Genomic DNA, 24,158 nt, shown 5'->3' with positions numbered 1-24,158 from the left:
ACAAGGTTGGATTATTGAAAAACACTTCCTCCCAGCAAACTGAAAAAACTGGCAAGATGGCCAGTCTGGCAGTGCCCTCTTTTGAATCCTGGCACCATTGCTCTCGAGTCCCCTCTCCTCTTTTACAATGGAGGGGAAATATTAATTACCATTTTGTCAGAGTTAATATGTATGCAATACCACACAAGGGAAGGAGAGGATAAAAACATGCCGCCAGTGTACGCCATCTCAAATGAGGCTCTGCCTGCCCATTGCTAGCTAATTACATTCTCACCAAACATTTCAAGGGAAGTTATGAAAACCAAAGCAAACCAGGGTGCCAGTGTCCAACACAGCTCTCAGTACTGACAGATGTCATTTGATTACGCTTTCACCAACTAACCTCCTCTGATCATTTGTTGAACTTGAGCAGCTTCTTTGAGGTGGCGTCAACTGCAGTCGTGCTGCTGGTGAGTGTTGGTTTTAGTAAAACATTGTAATCTTGTTAGGGAGGAAAATCTTTACTGCATTTGGTGCATGGTGGATTGAATATTTTACTGACATGTGTGTTGCTCTGATTTCTTGCCCTACATAGACTAGCAACTATTATCTGTCTGCAATGTTAAATATTCAGAACAGAGAACAACTAATGAAATCAATCTTTTCACTTTGAGGGAAGCATAAATAAGTGAAATTATAACCTGATGGTCTGCAAGCCTTTTTTGTAAACAGCTTGTCAATGTTCTGTTAATCATTCTGGAGAAAGAGCTACAAAAAGCTATAAATTCAACTTATTGTTCTTTTAATCTGCTCAAGTGCTTTTCTCACCAGTGCCAACTCTGTCACAAGTGCACAACACTTGATCAATGTGCCTACACTGACCTTTCCACATGGGATTAAAGTAACAAGATCTACTGCATTCTTTACGTATGGCTTTTAGTATTATGGAAGCTCATCTTCTATATTACATGGCCTATTATGATATTTTTATTACTTCCGTAATTGAGCTCATATTATATTGTGCTATTTGGATATAATAGTATAATACCTGTATTTTCTTTCTAAAGCTCAACAAAATTGGTACAACAAATTAATACATAATTAAAATTTGATATTGCGTTTCTTTCCCTAAACAACAAATTATAACTATAACTCTTAGATGACAGATACAAGACAAAGAGGAACTGAATAGAAAAAGGGAGGAAGTAGGAAAAAACATACTCTAGTTGGTTGTATTAAGTTGTGTCCAACAACAGAATCTCTTTCAGTATTTCTTTAAATGTCGTTTTATTCTCATTTGACCTTGATGAGGGCAAACATGGGAGTCCTCTTTGATTTTAAAATGCACTCTCCAGCTTTTACAGTTACATGGCTGTCTTCAGGTCCCTGAAGGTGACTTTTCTGCCGTCTATGATGTGCATGGCTTATTTAAGATGCCTGAACAGGTCAGTCAGAGGTGAATTGCTCACACAAGTAGAAGCCGGCTGGGCCAGAGCGTCTCGCCTTTTCCTTCCAGCCTGTTTGATTGGGTTTTAGCACTCTGTTAGTACCAGGAGGCCCTCAAATGGATTGCTGTCAGGGCCAGCAGACATGGCAAGCGGAGAAAGTGACAGTGCTCTGGCTCTCGCTGCTAGTTGACCAGTGATCCCTTGCGCATCACCTTCATGCATCCTAGTCTGCCATACCCCCCCACCACAAGCACACACCTCATTTCCTCGCCTCACCTTTGTTCACTTTCTTCTTTAATCTCCATTCTCACTCTGTCAGCCCTCCTGTGCCCCAGGAGGCAGCGTAGGCCCTATCAATTAGGCTTAAGTTATCACTGATATGTGGCAAACACACTCCAGTCATTTGGATTCACAGGAGTCACAAGATGAAATCCTATTGACAGATCATTCCCTGTAATAATACCTACCTGAATTTAACATTTGCTGGTCATTCTACAGTTATCACCAGACTAGTGCACAGCTCGTTATTTACACCTCTGAAAAACATCATATCTTATTGCTTAATTGCATGGCACCGGGGTGCATAAACATTACTATATGTAAGTCTGACCCTGTGGCTGACAAGATAGCACAACTCAAATGTGCAAATTGCACCCCCACCCGCTTCTTCCTTGAAAACATGCCCACTTATCTGCTGCACCCATTTTCTGCAGGCAAGACGGGAATCCTGTTTGCCTGCTCAACACAATCGTACACACCCAACTACTACTATACTGTACAAATAGAACTCAAATTTTCAGGAGTAGAACAAGGAAAGCAGACACATTGCAGGTTTCAGTCCAATAAAATAGCATGAATGAACATAATTAAAGTATGTAAATAGATTAACATTGGCAGCAGATAGTAAATTGCATCTTAGCTTTTGTAGAAAATCCATTTCCAACCACATGGAGACAAGGGAGGGGCCAGAAATGCAGACTTTCTTTTAATGATAAATGATGGATGATATTGAACACATGCTCCTTTTAAGGCTTGAAACCTGGAGATTCTCATTTTCAGATATATTGGTTATAATTCAATCTTTGTTTGGCCTCCTCTAATGCCATAACATGCTCCTTCCATCACAGATAAACCTGTAACTGCAGCATTTCTAGCCAGCTAAACCTATTATCCATACATTTGCTTTGCATTGTGGGTAAAATGGAGGGCCACGCAGAACGCAGACACACCTCTAACTACACACATTAGGGAGTCAATGTGATTTAATTTTCTCTCTGAATCACTAAGGTTTGATTTCTATTGACACACAGAATAGCAGATGGAGTTGTGATTCATTTACATCCAGTAGCCGCAAAAATACTATTAAAATTGGAGTTTCACCTTCTTGATGTCTTCAAAGCAAGGTTTACTGAAGGACTAAATAAAGAATCATGGATATACTACTGTATATATGTTTAAGAACTTTTTTTAAGAACATGTAAAATACTTTTTGTAACTGTTATGACAAAATTGGTCTTAGAGTACTTGTATTGTTGTACTGCTTTTTGTAATCTAATCCTCATTAAGAATAATTAGCATTAAAAACGCTGATTAGCTTCTTTTTCTTCTTCTGATAATGGCTTGAGCTGATATAAGCTCCTCTTATTTCTTTTAAAATGATACGTCGCCACTGATTCTGTTTCAAACTTCATTGCGGCATTAATCTCTATGCCTCGAGTGATAAATCCTGAAGATCCATGGCTAATCTCGCTCAACACTGAGAAGAGAGTTACCCCCTCTGATATAGCCACAAATCAACCTTTTAGAAGCAATTATCATTTAGACAACTCTACTCTGGTGTTTAAACACCCCGCAGATACTGAGAAGGTAGGGAGAAAAATCTTGGCCAAAGGTGCAGTTGTGCATATCTTGATGTGTGTCTGTGTATTTTTGTGTGGGTTTTGAGACCCTGGGCCTTCACTGGAGAGAAACTGGATGAAAAAAAACACAGGGGAAAAAGAACACAATGGTGGCCCCGTTTGGTATGTCTGTGGTTTCCTCAAGAAAACGGAATATAAATTTGCTCATTTGCCCTCAGGATTTTCTTTGTATGTCTGTAGACATTAGAAAGTTGTAAACTCCACTGAATGTCTTGCTTCTCATGCTTAGGAGCAAGCTGCCTGCATACTGTATATTCATGTATGAAACATGTTTGCATTCATACGTAAAGCGTGTAAAGAAATAATATTTTCCCGAAATGTGTTGAGTATGGCAACTGTAATGTACTGAAAACAGACACTGACTGCTTGCTAATCATTCCTCATTGTAGATTGGAATTTTGGTCATTTTATTTTCTATTTTAAGAATTTTTACTCCCTTAGAGCCAAAATTGTCCTACTACCATGCATTCTGATGCAAAAATACGGTTAGATTCTAAAGATCAAATGGTGTACAAATTCTGAATTAACTGGATTAGCTTTCATGGCAGCAGGAAAACATAAAAGACCGCTTTATCTTGAATTTATACAATTTAGTGATAATTGGAAACTTAAAAGTGAATGGAGAAATACATTTAAAAAAAAAAAAATATATATATATATATATATATAATATTCCTGAATATCAGAGTCAAAAATGGTTGTTAGGTATAGTATTAAAACAGTTTAAATAATACCCAGCTCTCGAGGAATCTCTCATCAGTTTATGTTATGATGAGTTTATGGTCCTTCAAATACACTCCATGCATTTGCAGCAACTGTCAACGATCGGATGTGCCAACTCAGCATCAGATTACTTCTCTACAACCAGCTCCTCATATTGAATCCCAACCTGTGTTAAGATGGTGTTAAGTCTGTGCTTATTAGCGTCACCTTCCCACTGTAGCATCCACTCATTAGCTGCCACTGCAATGAATTATACCTCACAGCTATGCTTTTCTCTACTTTAACAAGAGGTCTGGAGCAGCAAGTTAGTCCCCTCACTATGCTGTTAATGCGCTAATCATTTACAGCATGAGACGGTGCGCCGCACAGGCAGATAGAGAGAGCAATTTGGGAGCTGCTGGTTAATTTGGATTCGGTGAAGCAGTGCTCTCATAGCTAAGCAGTGCCAGGCATCCAGGCATAACTAACCTCTGCCACTCGTGTAAGGTCACCAATCAGAGATGTGTGTGGTGTTTTGAGATGAGCCCAGACGCCGTCATTACTGTGCCAGTCAGTGATGCTCCTCTCACCCTCCTACCACCAATTGCGCCCAGCACCTCAATAAATAATTCATACGCTTAGGAACATGTGAAGGGCACATGCTCAGTCAGGGCTTTGCTTTCACTTCATTTTATATGACTGATAAACAAAGATGGCATTTATAAATCTTTTTGTTTGTTTTGCAATCCCCAACAGGTCAATTGAAGACTGCATACTGGATGTTTTTTGGCCAGTTTTCTTAGGTAAAAGCACGTTGACCCACATAATTACTCTAAATCAGTGAGTAACATCCATGGCACATTTTGTTTTGCATTTGCTGCATAAACAGAACACCGAGGCCATTTTATTTGCAGTTATAAAACATAATCAGGGTGCATATTTCATCAACACTTCCTGATAGATATGAATCAGGGCTGATGTCAAACCCGAATCAGTATTCTGTTAATAGCTCACTTGTGCCTCATTAACGAGGGCTAGATGTTGCCATGGCTACCCAGCAGAAAGGCCATCAGGGGTTCACAGTGTCAGCTTCCCCCCACCCTCCACTCCCTACCACTTTAACCCTCTCCTCAGACACACGAGTCATTACCCTTTACATTGATTGCCAGATAAAGTGTGGGCTCTTAGGTTCAGGGGCCATATTGCATAAACACCTCAGGAACACAAATATAGGCGTGAGTGTGTAAAATGAGTGTAAAAAAAAAAAAAAGGGAGCATAATTCCACTTATTAAGTAGGCACAGTAAAAGAGCAAAGAAGTGGAGAGTAAAGCAACAAATACCCATTAGTCATTTTACTTAAAAGGAAATGTGATTTGTTTGTTTTCAACATGACAGTGTGAAAATGAAATCAGAATAGCAAGATAATGTATACAATGTATTAAGAACACTAGCACTATAGCCACTTTCCGACCGGAGGGATTTTTGCAGTTCCTAGAACATAAAATCCCTAGAACCTTTTTTTTCTCGTGTTCCGACTGGACCAATTTGTGGATTTTCAAGTCACTCTGGCCGCAGTTCCTGTAACTCTTTCAGCTCCTACTTCAGGGCAGGGTCTTTTCCCTTTTCCCTTTTCAGCATAGGAACCTAGGTCAACAAGGTTCGGGTTTCCGGTACAGACAGACCAACAACGGGACAATTTTAACAATTTTCACCATCTTATTCATCACTAATTTCACTTCTGACGTTTTAGGCAAGAAATGAACTGTTTTGATTTTGAATATAGGCAGTCTTGCGAAAATTGATGCCGAATTGACAATTTGTTTCAAAGTTTTCGGAGTTGAGAAGCTCCATGAAGTGAGGCGACAGCCAGCAGGCGACAGCCAGCAGGCGACAGCCAGCAGGCGCCTGCCCCGGCCGCTAGCTCGTCGCTCGGCCAGTCATGCTCAGAGACCCCGAGGTAAGCTGGAGGTCTCTCAAACCGGTCTCGTAAATAAGAGGCTTTTATTTCGCCGTTGACGGTTCGTTTGTTTAAATATCACAACACATGTCCATCATAAGATTAATGGGAAACTGTGGTTAACTGTCTTTTTGGAGTTAAACTCCACAAGCGTGTCTTGCGGCTGGCCAGCCGTCACACACACAGTCACACACACACACACAGTCACACACACAGTCACACACACACACACACACACACACACACACACACACACACACACACACACACACACACACACGTCCACAGCGCAGCAGGCAGAGGCGGGGGATAGAGAGATACCCGTTTCTCTTCGGGAGACTTGTTTAAATTATGACAAATATGCTATATACATTAGATTTAGTATTTAGTTCATACTTTTTTTTGTGTATTTGTTTTTTGATTTTAACACTATAAAGACCGTTGCCGTGCTTGCATCACTCCCTTACCCCTCCTACCAGTCCCTATGGCCACTTGGCCAGTGCGAATGCAAATGGAAAAAACGGTTTTGGGGTAGAGTAGTTAGTAGATCTGTTTAGAAGTGGACTTCTCCTATAATTACATTCCTGTAACTACTTGGTCGGAAAGCGGCTATTGTTGAACTTTCATGGACTGATCATACTATTAAAACTTACATGGATATGGAAATGTAAAATATGTATTAATAAGATTTGTCTTTTCAGTCAGAATCATTTTCAAAAAGAATAGTCCAGGTACAGGACTAACGCTTAATCTCGTGTGAGGCTGCACGGCTGCTACCCTAAGTACGAGAAGTGTTCCTTTAAAATACATGTTTATATTAAAAAAAAATAATTACACCTACAAAGTAGTTACATCTCCCATTGTAGGGGTTTGCCCTCTTGTGGACATAATATAGAAAAATAAATATTTGAATATATATCCGAAACTCATTTTGGCCAATTTTGACAGCCCTAATTGTATGCAGTAAATCAGCATGCCTGTGGATCACCAGGTAGCATTATCAAGCCACCATTCGTCCAACCCAGGGTTTAAAGTGAAAAAAAAAAAATGTTTTGACTGAACTTTTTTCAGGCCAAGTCATAAGCTGTTCACATCTAGCTATAGATAGCACCCCTTTTGCGATCGCGACCTATTGGTTTTTAATGTACAACAAGATGCAAACAGCAAAGTAAAGGGAGTATTGCGAGTGTTCTCTTTTCCTGATGAACAAAACAATATTTCAGTACCATCCCACGACTAACCATTGCTGTTCTTTTCTACTGCAGCAATCATATTGTAGAAAGGCTTTACCTTACACTCGATTTAATTACTTCAGGCCAAAAATGTTTAAAGGGAGATTTTTTGTTATTGTGAATATGCAATTCAACACCAAGTCAAATCTATAAAATCAAGTTTGCAAGACTTTACTGTTTTTATTTAAGGGCTACTAATAATGAAACATATATGACTTTTCAGTGAAAGCTTTTGTATTATTTAAATTCAAACTAAAACATGTTTTTACAATAACAATAAATAAACACTGTTTTATCTATCTCAGACACGTTTGTGCCTTCCGTTAGCAACAATGCATCCATAACGGTTAGTTGCCTTGCCAAATAGTGGTTACCATTAGACGCACACACTCATGACGCTAATATGCGAGGAAACTGTTTCCGAGTTTTGTTCTATAAATTAATAATATTTTATAGCAAAGTTATAAGTTGACTATTTTAATTGCATGATTATTTTATGTCAACATACAGCCATAACCTACTGTTGTTAAAATGTGAATGAATGAATGTCTGCGGATCCGCTCTGGAACGGCGGCGGAGTCAATAGGTTTCCATTAAAGTCAATATGTGTATTTCCACTGACTGCGGAACGGCTGCGTTGCTACTCTGGCACAGCTCCGGCGATCCGCAGCCCTCCGGAGCAGATATGCAGTACTTCTATTTTTGCCGGACGCCGAAGAGCTCCGCAGCAATTCATCACACGGCAGATAGTGCGGGACAGGAAGTCGGGCACAGAAACAAAACAAAACATCTGGTTAATTTTCAAAATAAAATACACCGTGCTCACAGCGGATCATATTTCCCTGCACTACACCTTGAAACACAGCACAGAGTTGTTTCCCCTCTCCTCCTCTGGATGGAAACAAACTTCGCGAGATCTAGTGGGTCCTCGTGACTACAGCTGTCAGTCATGGCCGCAGCCGTACCGCAACAAATCCGGACCTGGTGGGTATTGACGGACGGCGGAACACGGAGCCGATAGCCTACGCAGCAGAGCCGGTCCGCAGCCGTTCCGCATTCGGTGGAAATCCAGGGTCAGTCAAAACCTTCCGTCGCGAATTGTGAAAGATTGTGGACATGTCTTAACAGACGGGATAATAAATTGCATTCGGTACGGTTTAACAGGGTACCCCCAGGATTCTTCAAGTTAAATTTAAGACTTTTTAAGACCTAGGATGAAATTTAATGACAACTTCACAGCCATATAATGAAGAATCTGTGTGGATTTTAGACCTGAGAAAAGAATGATTTACCAGGTAATGTCACCTGAATTTAATAAAACATTTTATTATAATACTCAACAATCATATTTAGTTCACAATAGCTTTGTAAGGCGTGTTTGTACTCTAATAACATCAAATAATTATTTGTTACATGAATCGCTCTTATGCTATGAAACTTAAAAAAACAAAATAAATAGGATGATAAAAAAATAAACCTGTCCATTATGGAAGTGTCACAATTAGTTCCACCTTGTCTAGATAAGATAATATATAATGTAATATAATATGCCAATGTAAATGACAATTGCTTCAGTGATTGTTTCATCCTGTCCTGCTATGCGTCTAAAGGCTGCTTAATAGCAGCGGGAATAAAGAGTTGGGCTCCGGGTTTTTTTTTCTCACCCCGGTGATCGGCACATCTGGGTGATACCGTCAAATATGCGTTGGCATGTTGGCTGCGTTTCAAACATACCCTACCAAAGGTGGAGCACCGCCGACACCGTCATCGTCTTATTCACAACCCTCTCTCCGTTGCTAGCTGATCAGGAACCGGCAGGCGGGTGACGGGTCTTCCAGCTCCCCCGTTTCATTAGCGCTAGACTGACTAGCACACCGATCCGCTTGTTGTGCAACCTCAGCCACATTGCTATCAGCCTCGTCCGCATCTCTGGCCAGACCTTCAGACACTTGCGCATTCTAACCGACGAGCTAATGTCAGCTTAGTAGCACGGTGCGAGACGTTTTGTTTTCTTTCCTGACAACTGATTGATTTGCGCCCGAGCTTGGATGTTTAGGGCCAGAGCTTTCTCACCATGTCCACGGATTTATGATAAAACACCATGTTGCGCCGTTATTATTGTTATAGCCTAGCTACATTCGCGTGTCGCGCACCCAGCACTCACAATCGATCATACGCCAAAAAGTTCAACTCATTTTTTCATATTCTTCATCGATCTCAGATATGGCATTTCTAAAATCAAATTGATGGAAATCCGTCGTAGCGACGGAGAACTTTAATCCCTGCCAACCCTGTTTGTTTACTCACACACATCACAGAGTGAGTGAAAGCTGAAAAATATTGTCAAATATCAAAATTGTCAAATTGCCAGAAAAGATTGATTGTATTTTTAGCCCATTAACTGCCACCCATAAGTGAGGTTATTTTGTTAAGAGGTGTTGAAGTGTGTCATTCCCTGATTCAATCTCATGCGGATTTTGAATTTCTTTGTGCTCATTTGTAACCTGCTTGTGTTCGAGACTTTGAGTAGTTTTACAGTAATAATCTTACAGCTCCCTTGCGATTGCTGTGCAATAAAATGGCCACCTATCGAGATAATTAGCCACAGTGCTTTTCTCCTATTTATGCATAAAAAGGACAAGTGAACAGTAATTCATCTTAAAAGCAGAACAGACATGATATGTTCTCTGTCAGAAGTTCATTCCTTTAATACTTAAAAAAAAGCTGCCCCATGAGAAATGGACTCTTATTGATCAAATGAACATATTTCTATATTACCATGGTCACAGAGTAGAGCCTCCTTTCTTGAGCGTGTGCCAGTAAATTTGCTCAGCTGGATCATTCAAGCTAAGGCCCCTCAAAGGACTTTGGCAGCCTGGAAGCATTCACATTGCTCCACCTCTTTTTCTCAGCACCTGGGGAATATTTTCTCTGTTACATTCTGGAGATGTCTTATTTTAGAGGGTTACAAGAACTGCATAGTGGCAAAACAATATAAGGTCACTAGCGCTGGTTTTAAAGCGAGCCTGGCAGCAGGTGTGAGAAAATTTTATGCATGTCTGTATGTAGCTCAAAAAAGCAGATCTGATAACATCATGCATACGTCTACATTGCACTGCTACAAAAAGCCAATTTTCCATGGTGGCCAGCACATCCCACTCTCTCTGGGGTTGCTCTGTGCTGCCATTTCAACTGCCTGGCTTCTTCGCAGTGGGCATACAGTCATTCACTGTGGTTTCAATGTTGCTAGGCTACCTCACTTCTTCACTGTTTTCTGTTTGAAAATCTACTGTTCAACAAAGCAGTTCAATGGAGACCTGTGGGTTTGAATACTGAGCATTATGAACCTGCAGATGTAACTGACAACACTAATACACTTTTTCTTTTCTCCCTTGACTCTAACATAGTAGCACGCTGCCTACCTCTACAGCCCATGCATCTGCTTCAGTCATAATATTAATACAGAACATTTATAACTTTCCTCAGATATAATTGTATCTAATCTGTTTTAAAAGTGTACACTCTGAGTCATACATCTTCTTCACTTTGTGGTATTCCACTGTTCTTTTATGGTTTGTATATTCCAATATACCAAGCTTTGACTGTCAGAGTGTGCTGTTCACCTTTTTCTCCACTCACCCTTGTGCTCTCGATGATGACGGGTGCAGAGCAGTTTGACCTCAGCACAAAAGAAGGCCAAGCTCCTTGAACTTCGCGGGGCGACACACGCCAACCCTGTGACCCCAACTGCGTGGCCACTTGATTTCCCTGGAGTCCCAAAACAAAAACTCATTGAATGACCTTTCAACTGATCTCTGCCTCGTCCACAGCTGCATTAAAATCATCCCACCTTGCTCCGTCTAGAGGAAAATATGCTTCATCTTAGCATGGAGATGCTAGTTTTCTTACAGTTTATATATTTGATTCGCCACACATTTATAAGGTCTATAGATTCATTTTTGATTTACACATTTTTTTTAATTGATCTACATTTTTCTTACATTTTCCTCAATATATTGTGAGCATAAATTACAATTTTACAAATTACATATTTGGCTTAATATACAGACTGAAGGTTTCTGAGTTCAAACTTCATGTTCTTGTTTGAGTCCTGAATGTTCCGTATCATTGCAACTGGAGCTATTTCCATGTGTTTATCCTAAGCTAACTCTGAAAGGGGCCACATAAATATTTCAAATGCACTTCTGCTCATGGTGAAAGGTTATTATGGCCAAGCGCTGTTGTGGGGGTATACTTTAAAGATTTGTTTTTTATAGTTGTTGTGGTTGTTAGCAGGAAATGGCTTGAACGCTGAGCTAATTACTGGATGTTGACAATGTACTTCCTGGGGACTTAAAAACTTAAATGGATCAGACTGATAGACTGTGAGCTGTGGTGCTGCATGTATTTAAGCCATTAGAGTCATTTGAGAGAAATTAAAGTAAAGTTATATATTAGGTGCTTACTGGTAACTAGGGGAAAAAACTGCTGCTGGTGTCTTGTGTTATATACTTCATTGTATCACTTCAGTATGAACCTGTTTGTTTGCAGTTTACTGCACACTCCGTGTTTCTGCTAATGACAATTTGAAACTACATTTCCCTTTGTTCTGTGCTTTCATTTTCACAACAGTGGTACAATGTTATTGCATTCAATTATTTTCATGTTGTTCATTATTATTATGTTATTGTTTCACTTTAATTTTTTAAAATAAGAAAAGGCTGTCACTTTGCTTTCCTCCTTTATGTTTTATTTTTTGTTGCCCAATGTTTAATGCTGCTTTGGTTCCCTGTTATATATATTAAAGCCTTTATTTTTTCAACCCAGATTTTTGACCTATAAGCACCTTCAACTTCCAAAACAATAAATCAGTTGTAGGTTGCTTGAACCTTGTCACATATTAGTAGGACAGGTTGTGGGCATCATGATAAATAGCAGTAGATATACGAGTTTCTTAATCCTATCATGTTATCACAGACACACAACATGCAGTTTTTATTTCTTCTTCAGTTATGACTCTTTGGGAGGTTGTAGACTCTTCTGTCTCGTATGCACATAGACTGGCTTTTCTTTTTACCTGATTGTGCGACGTTTCCCTTGGCAAGTGTAAAACATAATTTTGCCCCAGACATTTAAGCAGCGAAAAGAGTCCTAAACGTGAGTCATATTAAGCTGAAAACAAATTAGCACTGTGTCAGCTATAAGAGGTGTGACAATAACCGCTTCAAAATAATTAGTCAAAATTGTTGGGAAATACGCTAATTCATTTTCTTGCAGACAGTTGGATGAGAATATTAAGTATAAAGCTAGGGTCAGGAGGTTAGATTAGCAAAAAGACTGGAAGTCACTGCTCCTCAGCCAAAAAATAGTGTGGCATATAATCCTTGCAAAACCACAAATTTTGAGGGATTAAACAAACGAGATAAAACTAATTAGTGATCTTTAGAGGTGCTTGTAGATAGATTTAAATTTTGGAAAGAGTTTGGCCGTTTAATCCTGCTTTCAGTCTTAAAGATAGAGCTATGCTAACCCTATGGTTGTAGCTCCATACTTATATGTAGCGCTGCTACTTCAAGGCAACATACACAAGGTGCTGTCTGGACTGCAAATGCCATAATCTACAACATTGTGTCATTAGGCACAGGGGAAAATGTGTTTAAAAACAATCATCATACAGTCATGTGAAAAGAGATTGGCATGGGGTACTTATAATCGTACATAAAATCATCTCTCAATGCAAATCAAACCAGCTATTAGGTTAACTGAAATAAAACCATGCCAATCTCTAGGTATGGTGAAGGGTATGTGATGATGTGGGGCTATTTTAATTCTAAAGGCCAAAGGAACTTTATCAGGATGCATAGTATCCTGGATCCATTAAATAACTGGCCTTTAAAAATAAAAATCTGCCTGCCTCTATGGGAATTTAACATAGGGGTGTACTTACTTATGCCCCCTGTAAGGAAGAACATTTATTTATTTACGATACATTATTCATTCACAAACAAAATTGCTGTCCTTAAAGTTTGGATTTTTCCTCATTTTTTTAATTAAGGCATTAAGATCAATTTCCAAAAGATGACTTTTTTTATTCCTCTTTTTAGTCAACTTTAGCATGGGTGTCCTAATTTTTTCACATGACTGTATGTCGAACAGAACAAAACTGCAATAGCAAAGACCAGCAGTGGTTTCAAGAAGACCCTCACTAACCATATCCAAAGGACACTTAAAGAAATATTTGCTCAACACCACCACAAACTGCGGCCACAGAAATGACCAAGTTGAATCGAAGTCTGTGACAGTCAACAAACATGAGCTTCAACACATCATTATTTACTATCACTATTAGCACAGACACTCCTGTTGTGATATTGCAGAGAAACACATCAATATTATGGAGGCTTGTGGGAAATGAATGTGACATGCTAGGGAGATCAATGTTCTGTTTGCATGTACAGTGTGTGTGTGTGTGTGTGTGTGTGTGTGTGTGTGTGTGTGTGTTGTTTCTTCCTCAAATGAAATGCAAAGTCAATGCTTTCATGTTATGTAAGCTCATATATAACATATATAAGCACAAGATGGTAACAAACAGCACACAGCCTATATGCTTCTGCACATCACTGATTTACATAGGTGTGAATTTGTTTGTCGTTTCGGGTGGGCTGCATTTAGTAAACCCTGTGTTTGCTGTCCTGTCATTGTACCCACCATGTCTGCCCTGGGTGGGAGTGGGTAGTGGGGACATTATGAAGATGGATGACGCTGTCACAGTGGGATTGTGTTTGTCACAATGCAAGCATTTTCTTCTACTCTATTATCATTATGATGGCTGATGTTATTGTTACAATAGCCATTTCAGGAAGCGGTTGAGCTGCTGAGACTGAAAGGCAGAAAAGCTAAATGGAAAACAGAGACATTGGAATTCAGAAGGTGAATACGAGTTGTATAATATCTACATTTACAGATAATTGGGAGCATACAGTATGACTACTGTGCCTTATGAATTTTTTATGGCTATGTGTGTGGCCACAATATAGAGCAGGCAGTTACAAAAGGAACTGTTCCCAGGCTGATTTATTGTTCCTTAAGAACATTTGTAAAGTTAATGGTCTAAGGCCAACTATGCTGCAAACCCAAGCATGAAGGAAGGTTAGGGCTAAGGGAACAATTTGAACTTTTATGAGCCTTGACACACTTCATACACAAACTGAGCGCTGGCCATGAGCCGTAATCAAAAGTCAGCAGCAACACCATCTATTTAATACTGCAGAAACGCAACATAACTAATCCAAATTAGTAGGGATGTCCCGATCAGGTTTTTTTGCCCTCGAGTCCGAGTCATTTGATTTTGAGTATCTACCGATACTGAGTCCCGATCCGATACTTCTATAATAATTCAACTTTATAATACCTCCAGACCGCAGACATACTCGCGCTTTCCGCTTCAAGCTGCTTCCGTCTTCTACTTTGCCGGCATTTAACCAATAGCGTCTCTGCAACAAAGTGATGTCATGCCGCACGCGTTGCTGTTTCTGTGTGGAGTCAAAAGGGTCTAACTCTGTGCCACCGCATAACTATAGATGTGTTAAAAAATAATGAGAATATATATACATATATATCCGAGTCCTGATCGGGAGGTAACGTCCGATTCCGATCGAGTCTGAAACCACGTGATCGGGCCCGATTTCCGATCACGTGTTCGGATCTGGACATCCCTACAAATTAGTCCAAATGGAAGTATTACCAATGTCATCCAGCTTCACACTTTCATTCACATGTTAATGCTGTTTCTCCTTCTCTCTCCCCTCGACTCTTTCTCACATGGTTGTCCTTTAGGATGCTGGAGCAGGTGTGATAAATGCTGCCGTTTAAATCAAAACACTCCCCTCTCCCCCCCTCACCCCCTCTGGGGAGAAAGAGGATGCCTCCATGCAGATTGATATCAGGAGGCCCAGCCATATCCTGCAAGGGCTGACTGATGGTCTGTCTGGATAAAAAATGAACTTTTTTCCCAGCATGCAAGCTATGATTCATGTACCTCCCCTCCCCCTCCTTCCCCCAAACCATTCCACATATATATTCACTAACACACTCTCTGGAAACAGTATAGTACATCATATAGTGTTGCACCACCTGTCTACACCCAGAAAATACCAATATGGTGTTTGTGTTTGCATGTGATCAAACAAAAACCATATATATATATATATATATATATATATATATACATACATAGTATAGTATATAGTATGGCCATCCACAATATTTCTGTTGTATTCAGTACTATCTAATCAGTCCTATCTAAAACATTTTATGTGGAAAACATATACATTTTTTCGTAATTGAAATCCTTCTCTCCAGTTCGGTTTGGCAGCAATTTTGTTCCAAACAGCGTGACCAACTCACATGAGTCGGAAACGTGTTTGACCACTGGTTCTGTTGGGTCCTTCTGCCCTTCCATACCATCATGAGTGACAAGCAGGCAGAAGCGCTGGGGTTACATTACTCACAGTTAGCATTCTGTTCTTCCTTTTTCCTGCGCTAAAAACATGGTGAAGCATTGCACTTTCCGCTCCAAAAGTGAGTGGGTAGTGTGGGAGGTGGCAGTGCAAAAACAACACAGCCCTGCTTTACATTCCAATTAATTTGCCATTTGAAAGCAAAACTACATGTGCAGAAAGGGATAATTGCTAATGAATTATCTTTAAAGTCTCACTTTAAGTCAAGCCTAATGGCATCGTATCTCAAAGGAGACAAAATGTTTTGACACTTTGTCACAAATTCTCGTGGTCATTTATGCCTTTACATTGTCTGTTCACAAAACAAGTTGTTAGCCTATGTGCCCGCTACAACAAAACAGCACTGCAATTGCGTCCTCCTCTTTGGGGAGAAGTTGCAGCAAATCATAAAAGCTTTTTTTTCCAGAGATGTCCAATGTCGATGGAATGGTTTCTATAATTGCACCCTAGGAAAGTGTTAGATCACTGACGGTTAAGGCTAATGAGAGTGGAAAAGGACAGCGAGGCGACATCCCGTAATTATCACCTCAAATCTAAAATTCAAAGAAGAGAAAAAGAAAAAAAAGAAACAAGAAAAACATCAGTATGATGTTTATACTTTTTTCTTGATCTGTTTGACAGCGATGTTACAACGATGAGAAGATGGGAAAAGGTGGATAATAGAAGCAAAACTTGGCAGCTAAATGATAGAAAATAATCAAGATCACATAGTTGACCAAGAAAGTTACTGTTATACTATAGATAGTGTTTTTGCTTTTTTCTTAGAGCAACTTCACTTCCAATCAGTATACTGACACACCTGGAGAAGAATAAAAAAAACTGTGACATCTAAAGGTCCGTTTCTATGAAGAATGAGTGGCATCTTTAATAGCACATAGGCATTTTGATACACACCAATGTCCAGCAGTCGACACAGCCAATCCCAAGGGGATGGTAAAAGGCCAGAGCGTAATCCTTTAGATGAAATTGAAACCCTTCGAGGCTGAGGAAATACAACCACAGCAGTATATGAAATTTGCCCCCTGCTTGTCATTGATCAAAAGGTATTAAAACTATAATAGAGATCTTTTAGCGATTGATTAAAGGTCGTATGAAGCCTAACAGAGATTGAATAACAATTTAAAAAAATCAATAGCGCAAATACTGGTCTTAGTGTAACTTCTTATGAGCACTGCAACAATGATTAAAGAGCTGTCATAGGAGTGCTGTGGTGGGATTTGTTTCAGGTCCATTCATGAAATGAAAACTGCTGTCGTGAATTTATCTAATTAGTATAAATCAAACAATTTGAAAATTATTGTGTGATGAAAGACCCAGGACAATATTTTCTTCATATTAGAAGTGTGGATGTGTTCTGCTAAAAAAACGAAATGTCACTAGGGCTGGGAGGGTTACCCCATTACCGCAATACCGCGGTCACGTGACGCCTACCGCGGGTCTGAGCTTGTCACCGTCATCACCGCAAAAAAACATTGGCCTGCACATGTGTGCACTTTGTGTCTAATGACATGGATTCATTGATTCTAATGACATGGATTAATTGATTCTAATGAATTGTGTCTGATGACATTGTGTCTTACATGGATTCAAGGTTTTCTAAATAAAACTTATCATCAAAAGATGGAGAAAATCCGACCTTTCGCGAGTTGGGGAGCGCAATATTCCATTACACATAACAACATTCCATTTGTGTTGACTATTAAGCCTATATGCGAGAGTACCTGTGTAACGTCTTGTATCGGAGAAATGTCTTTGCCATTCCTACCGTTCTCAGCTGAGGTAGACACATTAACGTTACAGCTGCAGTGTTTACCATTGCACATTAGCCTAGCAGCTAGCGGAGTTTCCTTCTGTTTATAGCTTTATCCTGATAAAACGGCACGGTTGAATTTCAGCCTGCATGCACGTTTCGTTGCCTAAAACAGAGCGGCTTATATTGGTACAGAGAGCAACAAGTTAGCGAACTGCCGAGTCTCCCTCTCTGCTTAGCTGCTAGACGGGCTGCACTCGGCATTGTTGGCAAACTATTTTATTTATATTTTACTTTATTGACAAAAGAGCTTTCTGAACTGTCTGTGGAATGGATCAACGGAGATGAGAGAAACCATTGTGGCTCTAAATGACCACAAAACTCAGTAAAGACTCTCACATTGAGCTGAAATGGAAACACTGTGCTGCAATCTTTTTATACAGTCTATGGCTGCAATATATGTTGTAAGGTTTAAGCCGATGTTTTTCGGGGGTAATGCCATTCACTTTACCGGCAGTATTGACAATAGATAAAGCCACCGTGTCTTGAGAAGCTCAAGCTTGTTGTTTTATTGTTCACTTGTAACTCACTTTACATCGACTCTTGTTCCTCTCTCTTTTCCTCACAACGGCACTCATGCGTTACTCTCCGTTACTGCTCACTCTCCTTGCGCGACCACACGGGCACTGACGTCACTCACTTAAGTCACCCTGCCATTCTCGCTCTAACTTATGCTACTCTCGTAAGGGGGTTGCGGTATACCGCGGGAATTTCTTGCTTTTCAACCGCAGTAAGGAAAATCCATACCATCCCAGCCCTAAATGTCACCGCACACAATGTACTCACAATGTTGTAAAGCTCTTTGGAAAAAGTGGCCCTCAAATTAGGTATAGCATTTATAATATTTCCATTGTCTCTGACATAAGGACAGTAGGCTGGTCATCGTTTGGGATTTTAACAACTAGTGCAGTGCCCGTTGAAAATGTGCCTGTTTGGAACGGGCGATTGCTTGGCCTGTGGTATTGCTGCTTGTAGAATTCTTCAAAACCAAATTGTACCCCAAAAGTACTTAAATAAGGACCCCAAACCACTTAATATGCACCTCCACTGTATAGCCTACTACTGACTTACAGTGTAGGCTACATCTACATCAGAGAAAGACATTGCACTACTGTATTTACCTGACAGAGAACGGGGCAGATTCAGAATGTAATCACAAAATATCACAATGAAAATGTGGAGTAATCAGACATTAGCGTCATGGACTCATGGCAGTGCGCTACCCATCCGGCCCGTTATGAGAACTAATCAGCACATATCTGCGTTCACCAACCACCAGAACTGGACCGCGTGTACGCAGAGAGAGAGAGAGAGAGAGAGAGAGAGAGAGAGACAGACATTGTCTCGTGTCGTTTGATCATTAACGAATTTAACACTTCAGCAGAGGTGCTCATTTCCATACAGGTTTAGTGGCTTGACGGTTAACGGTGAAGTATGGATTTGATTCACGGGGGTATTTTGGCGACGGTAATGTTATTAGTGTTGTAAGTTAGCAATAGACTTAATTGACCTGACCCAGGGTGAGTCTGAGGAAATCTGCTGTGTCTGCCTGGTTCAACTCTGAGATTTTCTCGCATTGCACAGCGCTGTGAAGGAATAATCTCCAAGATTACGTTATGTTCTGCCAGCTCACAGCAATTTAATACAATAGCAGGAAAAGAGTCCCCCCCACTGTTGTAAAGCGTTCTGCATGTGGCGTCTGCATGTGATGTGCAGGTTACCTTCCCCCCAAACACGCCCCCAAACACGGACACACATATACAGATACGTCTCGTTGCCACTTGTCTGTAGCTGGCTGTGCTTTGCATGTGTGGGATTCTGAAACGTCCTTAAACTCGGGAATTGTCAAGACAGTCCAAAGTAGTGCAACTTTGCACATTTTTGTGGGTCTGAGGTGTATGTCACATTTTAGCTGCCAAAGCTCTGCTGCTCTCTGTCTCTGGTCCTCAGGGTGAGAGGGGGAGTGGCCAGCGACTAGAGCGGCAAAAGCCAATGTGTGCTTCTTTTACCTATATATTTAACGATATCTTTTGCATTTCTAATCCAAACAACGTCCAAACAACTTGGCACTGCACTTACTCGTGCCCGTAGCAAGACACCTGTCAAGTTTGAAATCCATCGGACTAACGGTTTGAGAGATATGCGCATAACACACAGACAGACAGACAGACGTTCCTGCAATTTACAGATAGATGGAGACTAAAGAGGAGGTGATTGAGGTACTTACCCTAATGAGACCTCTGTTCCTGCCGTGCTCTTTTGTGTGACTTGATTGAACGGACACAGGGTATAGGTATACCTGCAGAGGGGAAAAGAACACATACACATAAGAACACATAATGACAATTAGCATCTCTAAGCTCATTGTTGTTATTTACGGCCTGCAGCTTTAATGGTTCTTTATTAATTCTCATGGCTCTCAAGGTTGTCTTTTAGCCGCAGCGGTTGTTTTTTTTTAAAGCAAATAATCTTTGGTAAACCGACCAAACAACAGAGAGACAAAGTTAGCAACTAGCTAGTGAACATAGTAGAGCATTTAGCGGCAAAAGTGGCAGATATTTCCCACAGGAGTTGGTGGAAACCAAAACAGAGACAAAGTAAATATTGGATTTATATTTGCCAGGTGGCCAGAAACTCCAAAAGAGTGGGTGTGTAAATAGGCAACTGTTTGCAAATGCATTAGCCAACAACAACTTTATAAGGTAATAGCATGTCAATGTTGTGTTTCTGCTGAATCTATCTATTGGCTGAAACAATCAATTAATATAGTTTTTTTTTTCAGTCAGGCTCTATGAAAAACAAAACTTACACTGCAGACAAGCCTACTATTGTGAAAACAAGTCAAGTACCAAAGCAGTGGTTTACCAAGCAGAATTATTGACCAGTGAGAGTCTGTTTAGGCTTAGTGGCTACCTACTGGGACAGAAGATTGACAAGGAGCTACCAGTTACCCTGCCACCCACAGCTCTTCTACTAAAGCAAAGAGGAGTCTAAAGGAGTTAGCAATTAGTCGAGACCATCACTAATGTACTTGCTGTAGATAGTGCTAGAGAGCAGAGGCACGATCACTAGCTCCAGTAACAAACTGATCAAAGACCTTAATAGTGAAACCGATTTTCCTTGACATTTGAACCATTACACTGACTGTTATAAAACAGCAGAGGATGCCCAGACAACCACAATGAGAGAGACAGAGAGAGAGAAAGAGTGAATAGAGTGAATGAGTGAGTGAGAAAGTGTAGGGGAAAAAAATGGCTGGAGCGTAAGTAGACTGGGCTGGCATATGTGTGTGTGTGTGTGTGTGTGTGTGTGTGTGGGTGGGGGGGGGGGGAATCAAAAGCTGTATGAGAGAAAAGCAAGATGAAAGAAAAGAAAATGATGAACATCAGAGAAAGGGGGATAGTGGGAGAGAGGTAAGTGATTGGCTGCCAACTCCTTTTGCTCATGCACGTGTTTGTGGTTTGTATTAAATGCTTCTCACTTTCATTTACTGTAGGCATTTATCCTTTCATGTCTACTGTATGTTTCGACAGGGATGGCCCTTCCCCCATCCGCCACATTTAAGGGCAAGGAAGAATATAACAGAAGCACCTTTTTTGACTGCAGAGTAAGCAGTACAGCTCGGAGTAGAATTGAAGTCTATTGAGAATCCATTGCCTCCCAAGAAATTTGACACTGTGCAGCAAGGTTCCTCCTGGGATGTTTTCTTATTTATTTGTATTTTATTAGTTTATTCTCAAACTACTGTATATACTTTACAGCCATGCTAGCGGCAATGTCTGTCTGTCGGGAGGTTGGGCGACCACAAGACTGAAATATCTCAACAACTAGGATAAATCCTATCGACTTTGGTGACAACTAATTTTTTTCTGTAGCAACACCTGTGATAAGTTTTCACTTATCCAGTAAAATATCTGAACATCTACTTCATGGATTGACTAAATATAATACATTGTCCCCAGAGGAGGAATCCTATTGACTTTGGTGATCCTCTGAGATCCCTCTAGTGTCCCCATAAGGTTGACATTTGTGGTTTTGAGAGAACTGTCTCAAAATCTATTAATTGTATTTCCATAAGATTTGGTTCAGACGTTCATGGTCCCCTAAATGAATTGTAATATCTTTGCAGATCTTCTGACTTCATCTGAGAAAAAAAAACTCTCTTCAGGATATAAGAGCTAAGACTTGGTTAAGCTGTCCTTGACCTCTTCAGGGACACTCAACACCCTCAGTTCACTCCAACATCACATGACAATTTAGCAGGAAACACACACCTGAAGGACCAATTGAGACCTTACATAACTGCTGAATGGTAGTTTGAACAGAATTTGAAACTCATCAGTGCTTTGGTCCAAAATTGTAAGATGCAAAACTTTTTCCTCAACCAGAACCTTTAAATGTGCAATCACATGGCAAATAAAATGATGTGATGGGTGCCTCCCGTCCTAAATACATTATTAAAATATATGAATCAGAATTCCCTCGACTCTGGCTTTATAGTCACTAGATTTATCAAATTTGTAAAGTCGTTTTTTCAGCAACAACAAATCTGAGCACATAGACCTTTTTCACGGCAGACATGGTCATTGGCTGCTATAAGAACATTTTTGCAGCATACATTCTAATACTGCTCTCAGGGCACCTTTCAGTATATCCATAGGAAAAGCACAGGTGTATTCAAAACCATTACTGATGGCTGCATTCCACTTAGGAGAGGCCCTGGTATTGTTCACACATTAAGGTTATAAATTTCAGCTGTGCTTTTCCTACTATGACAAGTCAAAATGTCTGCTGTGGAAAAGGTCCATTGGGTACCTGATAGACAGATGTATAGTAAGCGGGGGGGGGGGCATTGAAAAAGCAATCAAATAAGTCCCATAAGGGAGCACTTCTGTATGTCTGTACCTCTCTTCCCCCTCTATCTTACCCTCAAGGCAAAGCCATCCATCCCTGCCCACTTTTGATGACACGCCAGCGCTGCACACACACCAAAAAAGCTAGGCTATTTATGAGTGAGGGCACTGCAATCTGACCTTGGATGCTCGCCTCCATGTGGCAGCTTGTGAGAAAACAAAAGCAGGCAAGGCAACACAGAAAATGTGTCGCTGGGTAAATTCTTTTTAGGAGAGATTAGAAATGTTGAGCCCAATCTCGGACAGAGGTGCAGGTTGATTAGCTGTCAGTCTCTGAGACAGACACTTCACATTCTGCCGTCTGCGTTACATAAATGGGACACAGCAGAAAGGTCACAGGGACATTTATACAAACTGTCCCCGGCTATCCTTAGCAAATGAGCACAGTGTGACACGAAGGAGGAAATATCTGCTCAGATGGACGGGCGGTGACAAAGGCTTTGAGGAGACGAGACTGACAGCGATGGAAATAAAAAACAGCCAGAAGAACAAAGACAAAAAAAGAGGAAAGGGGAAGGCAGAAGGATAAAAAGAAATAAAAGTGTGCAAAAAGAGAGTGGGAGGAAATCAGAGTGTGCTGTTGGTGACGCTGTGCATATGAATCACCAACTGAACAGGCCGCGAATATGACAGATGATGACGTGCAGCAAGGTGGACACTGGGTGAAGAATACAAAGGATAAGAAAGACGAAAAAATAAAACTTGGTGGGTCACCGATCAAACCTTTAACAATAATTAGAAGGCTATGATGTGCAGCAGATCACAAAATGGCAACAGTGGTCCTCCCATTCGGGTCCTGATCTCCACACGGTGTCTCTTTTTGTCCCCCACGTTCGATCTGTCACCGTCTGACAACGCAGCTCTGACGCTAGTCATAAGAAGTTGGTACCACCGTGTCAATCTTTGGCAGATGTTCTTGGGCCTGAAGGTACACAGTTACAGAATAAATATCTTAGATGCAACCACTTAGCCCCTCAGGCAGTTCTTCATGCTTCACTGGATCAGACTGCAGGTTCAGTTCACTCAGAAATCTGATTTCTAAAGCAAATAGTTCCAAGTCAAAGTTTCTCCAATTTAAGTTAATGAAGTTAGACAAATGGTAATAAGGCAGCAGTCTTTGTTTTCTAGTTTACTGCATAAGATGTAAAAAAAATGTGAGGAAAACAGCTTTGTGGACCTGTTAAGAGATGATTTCATAGGTTTGTTTAGACTCCTTAAAATCTGACTGCTCTGATTACATTTTCTCTAATGATAGTGTTTACAGATCTCAGCATTTTCTTTGCTGTGTACAATGTTACTAAAACAGGCCAAAACTCCAAAAATAAGACCAAGTTGTTATAACCATATTTACTATTTAACAGTCCTTTGTTAATTACAGATCTTGACACAGTCACCCAACTGGTACTCACTAGGGTTATAGGTTAAAAAAAAAAAAAAAAAAAAAAAAAAGAAAAGAATATTTATTTCTCAGTCCACTGAGATCCAGTCAAGAGGTGGAGAGAGACAGCAATTAAGCCCGTCTCCCACTAGACTGCTATGTGACGGTGTGGGTGGAGTTCACTGAGGGTGACACTGCAAACTGCAGTAATGTCAACACTAGCTAATTGGTTTACAGGTAACACTGTGTACACTCGTCTGGCACGCCAGAGGTCAAAGGTGACTCAGCAATATAAAGTGA

The 24,158-nt window shown here is 40.4% G+C and overlaps 1 protein-coding gene across 3 annotated transcripts in view; it reads right to left on the bottom strand.

Moving 5' to 3' along the window:
* Positions 1-24,158, bottom strand: part of LOC116049010 (glucosidase 2 subunit beta-like) — a 130,927-nt gene that overhangs the window by 6,277 nt on the left and 100,492 nt on the right. For all 3 annotated transcript variants that reach the window (XM_035994063.1, XM_035994065.1, XM_035994064.1), the window contains one exon: positions 19,795-19,866. In XM_035994063.1, coding sequence (XP_035849956.1) covers positions 19,795-19,866 — 72 coding nt within the window. The remainder of the gene's footprint in view (positions 1-19,794; positions 19,867-24,158) is intronic.

This window comes from Sander lucioperca, chromosome 17 (assembly GCF_008315115.2).
Source record: "Sander lucioperca isolate FBNREF2018 chromosome 17, SLUC_FBN_1.2, whole genome shotgun sequence".
NCBI lineage: Eukaryota > Metazoa > Chordata > Actinopteri > Perciformes > Percidae > Sander > Sander lucioperca.
This window is presented reverse-complemented; position numbering and strand designations above follow the sequence as displayed.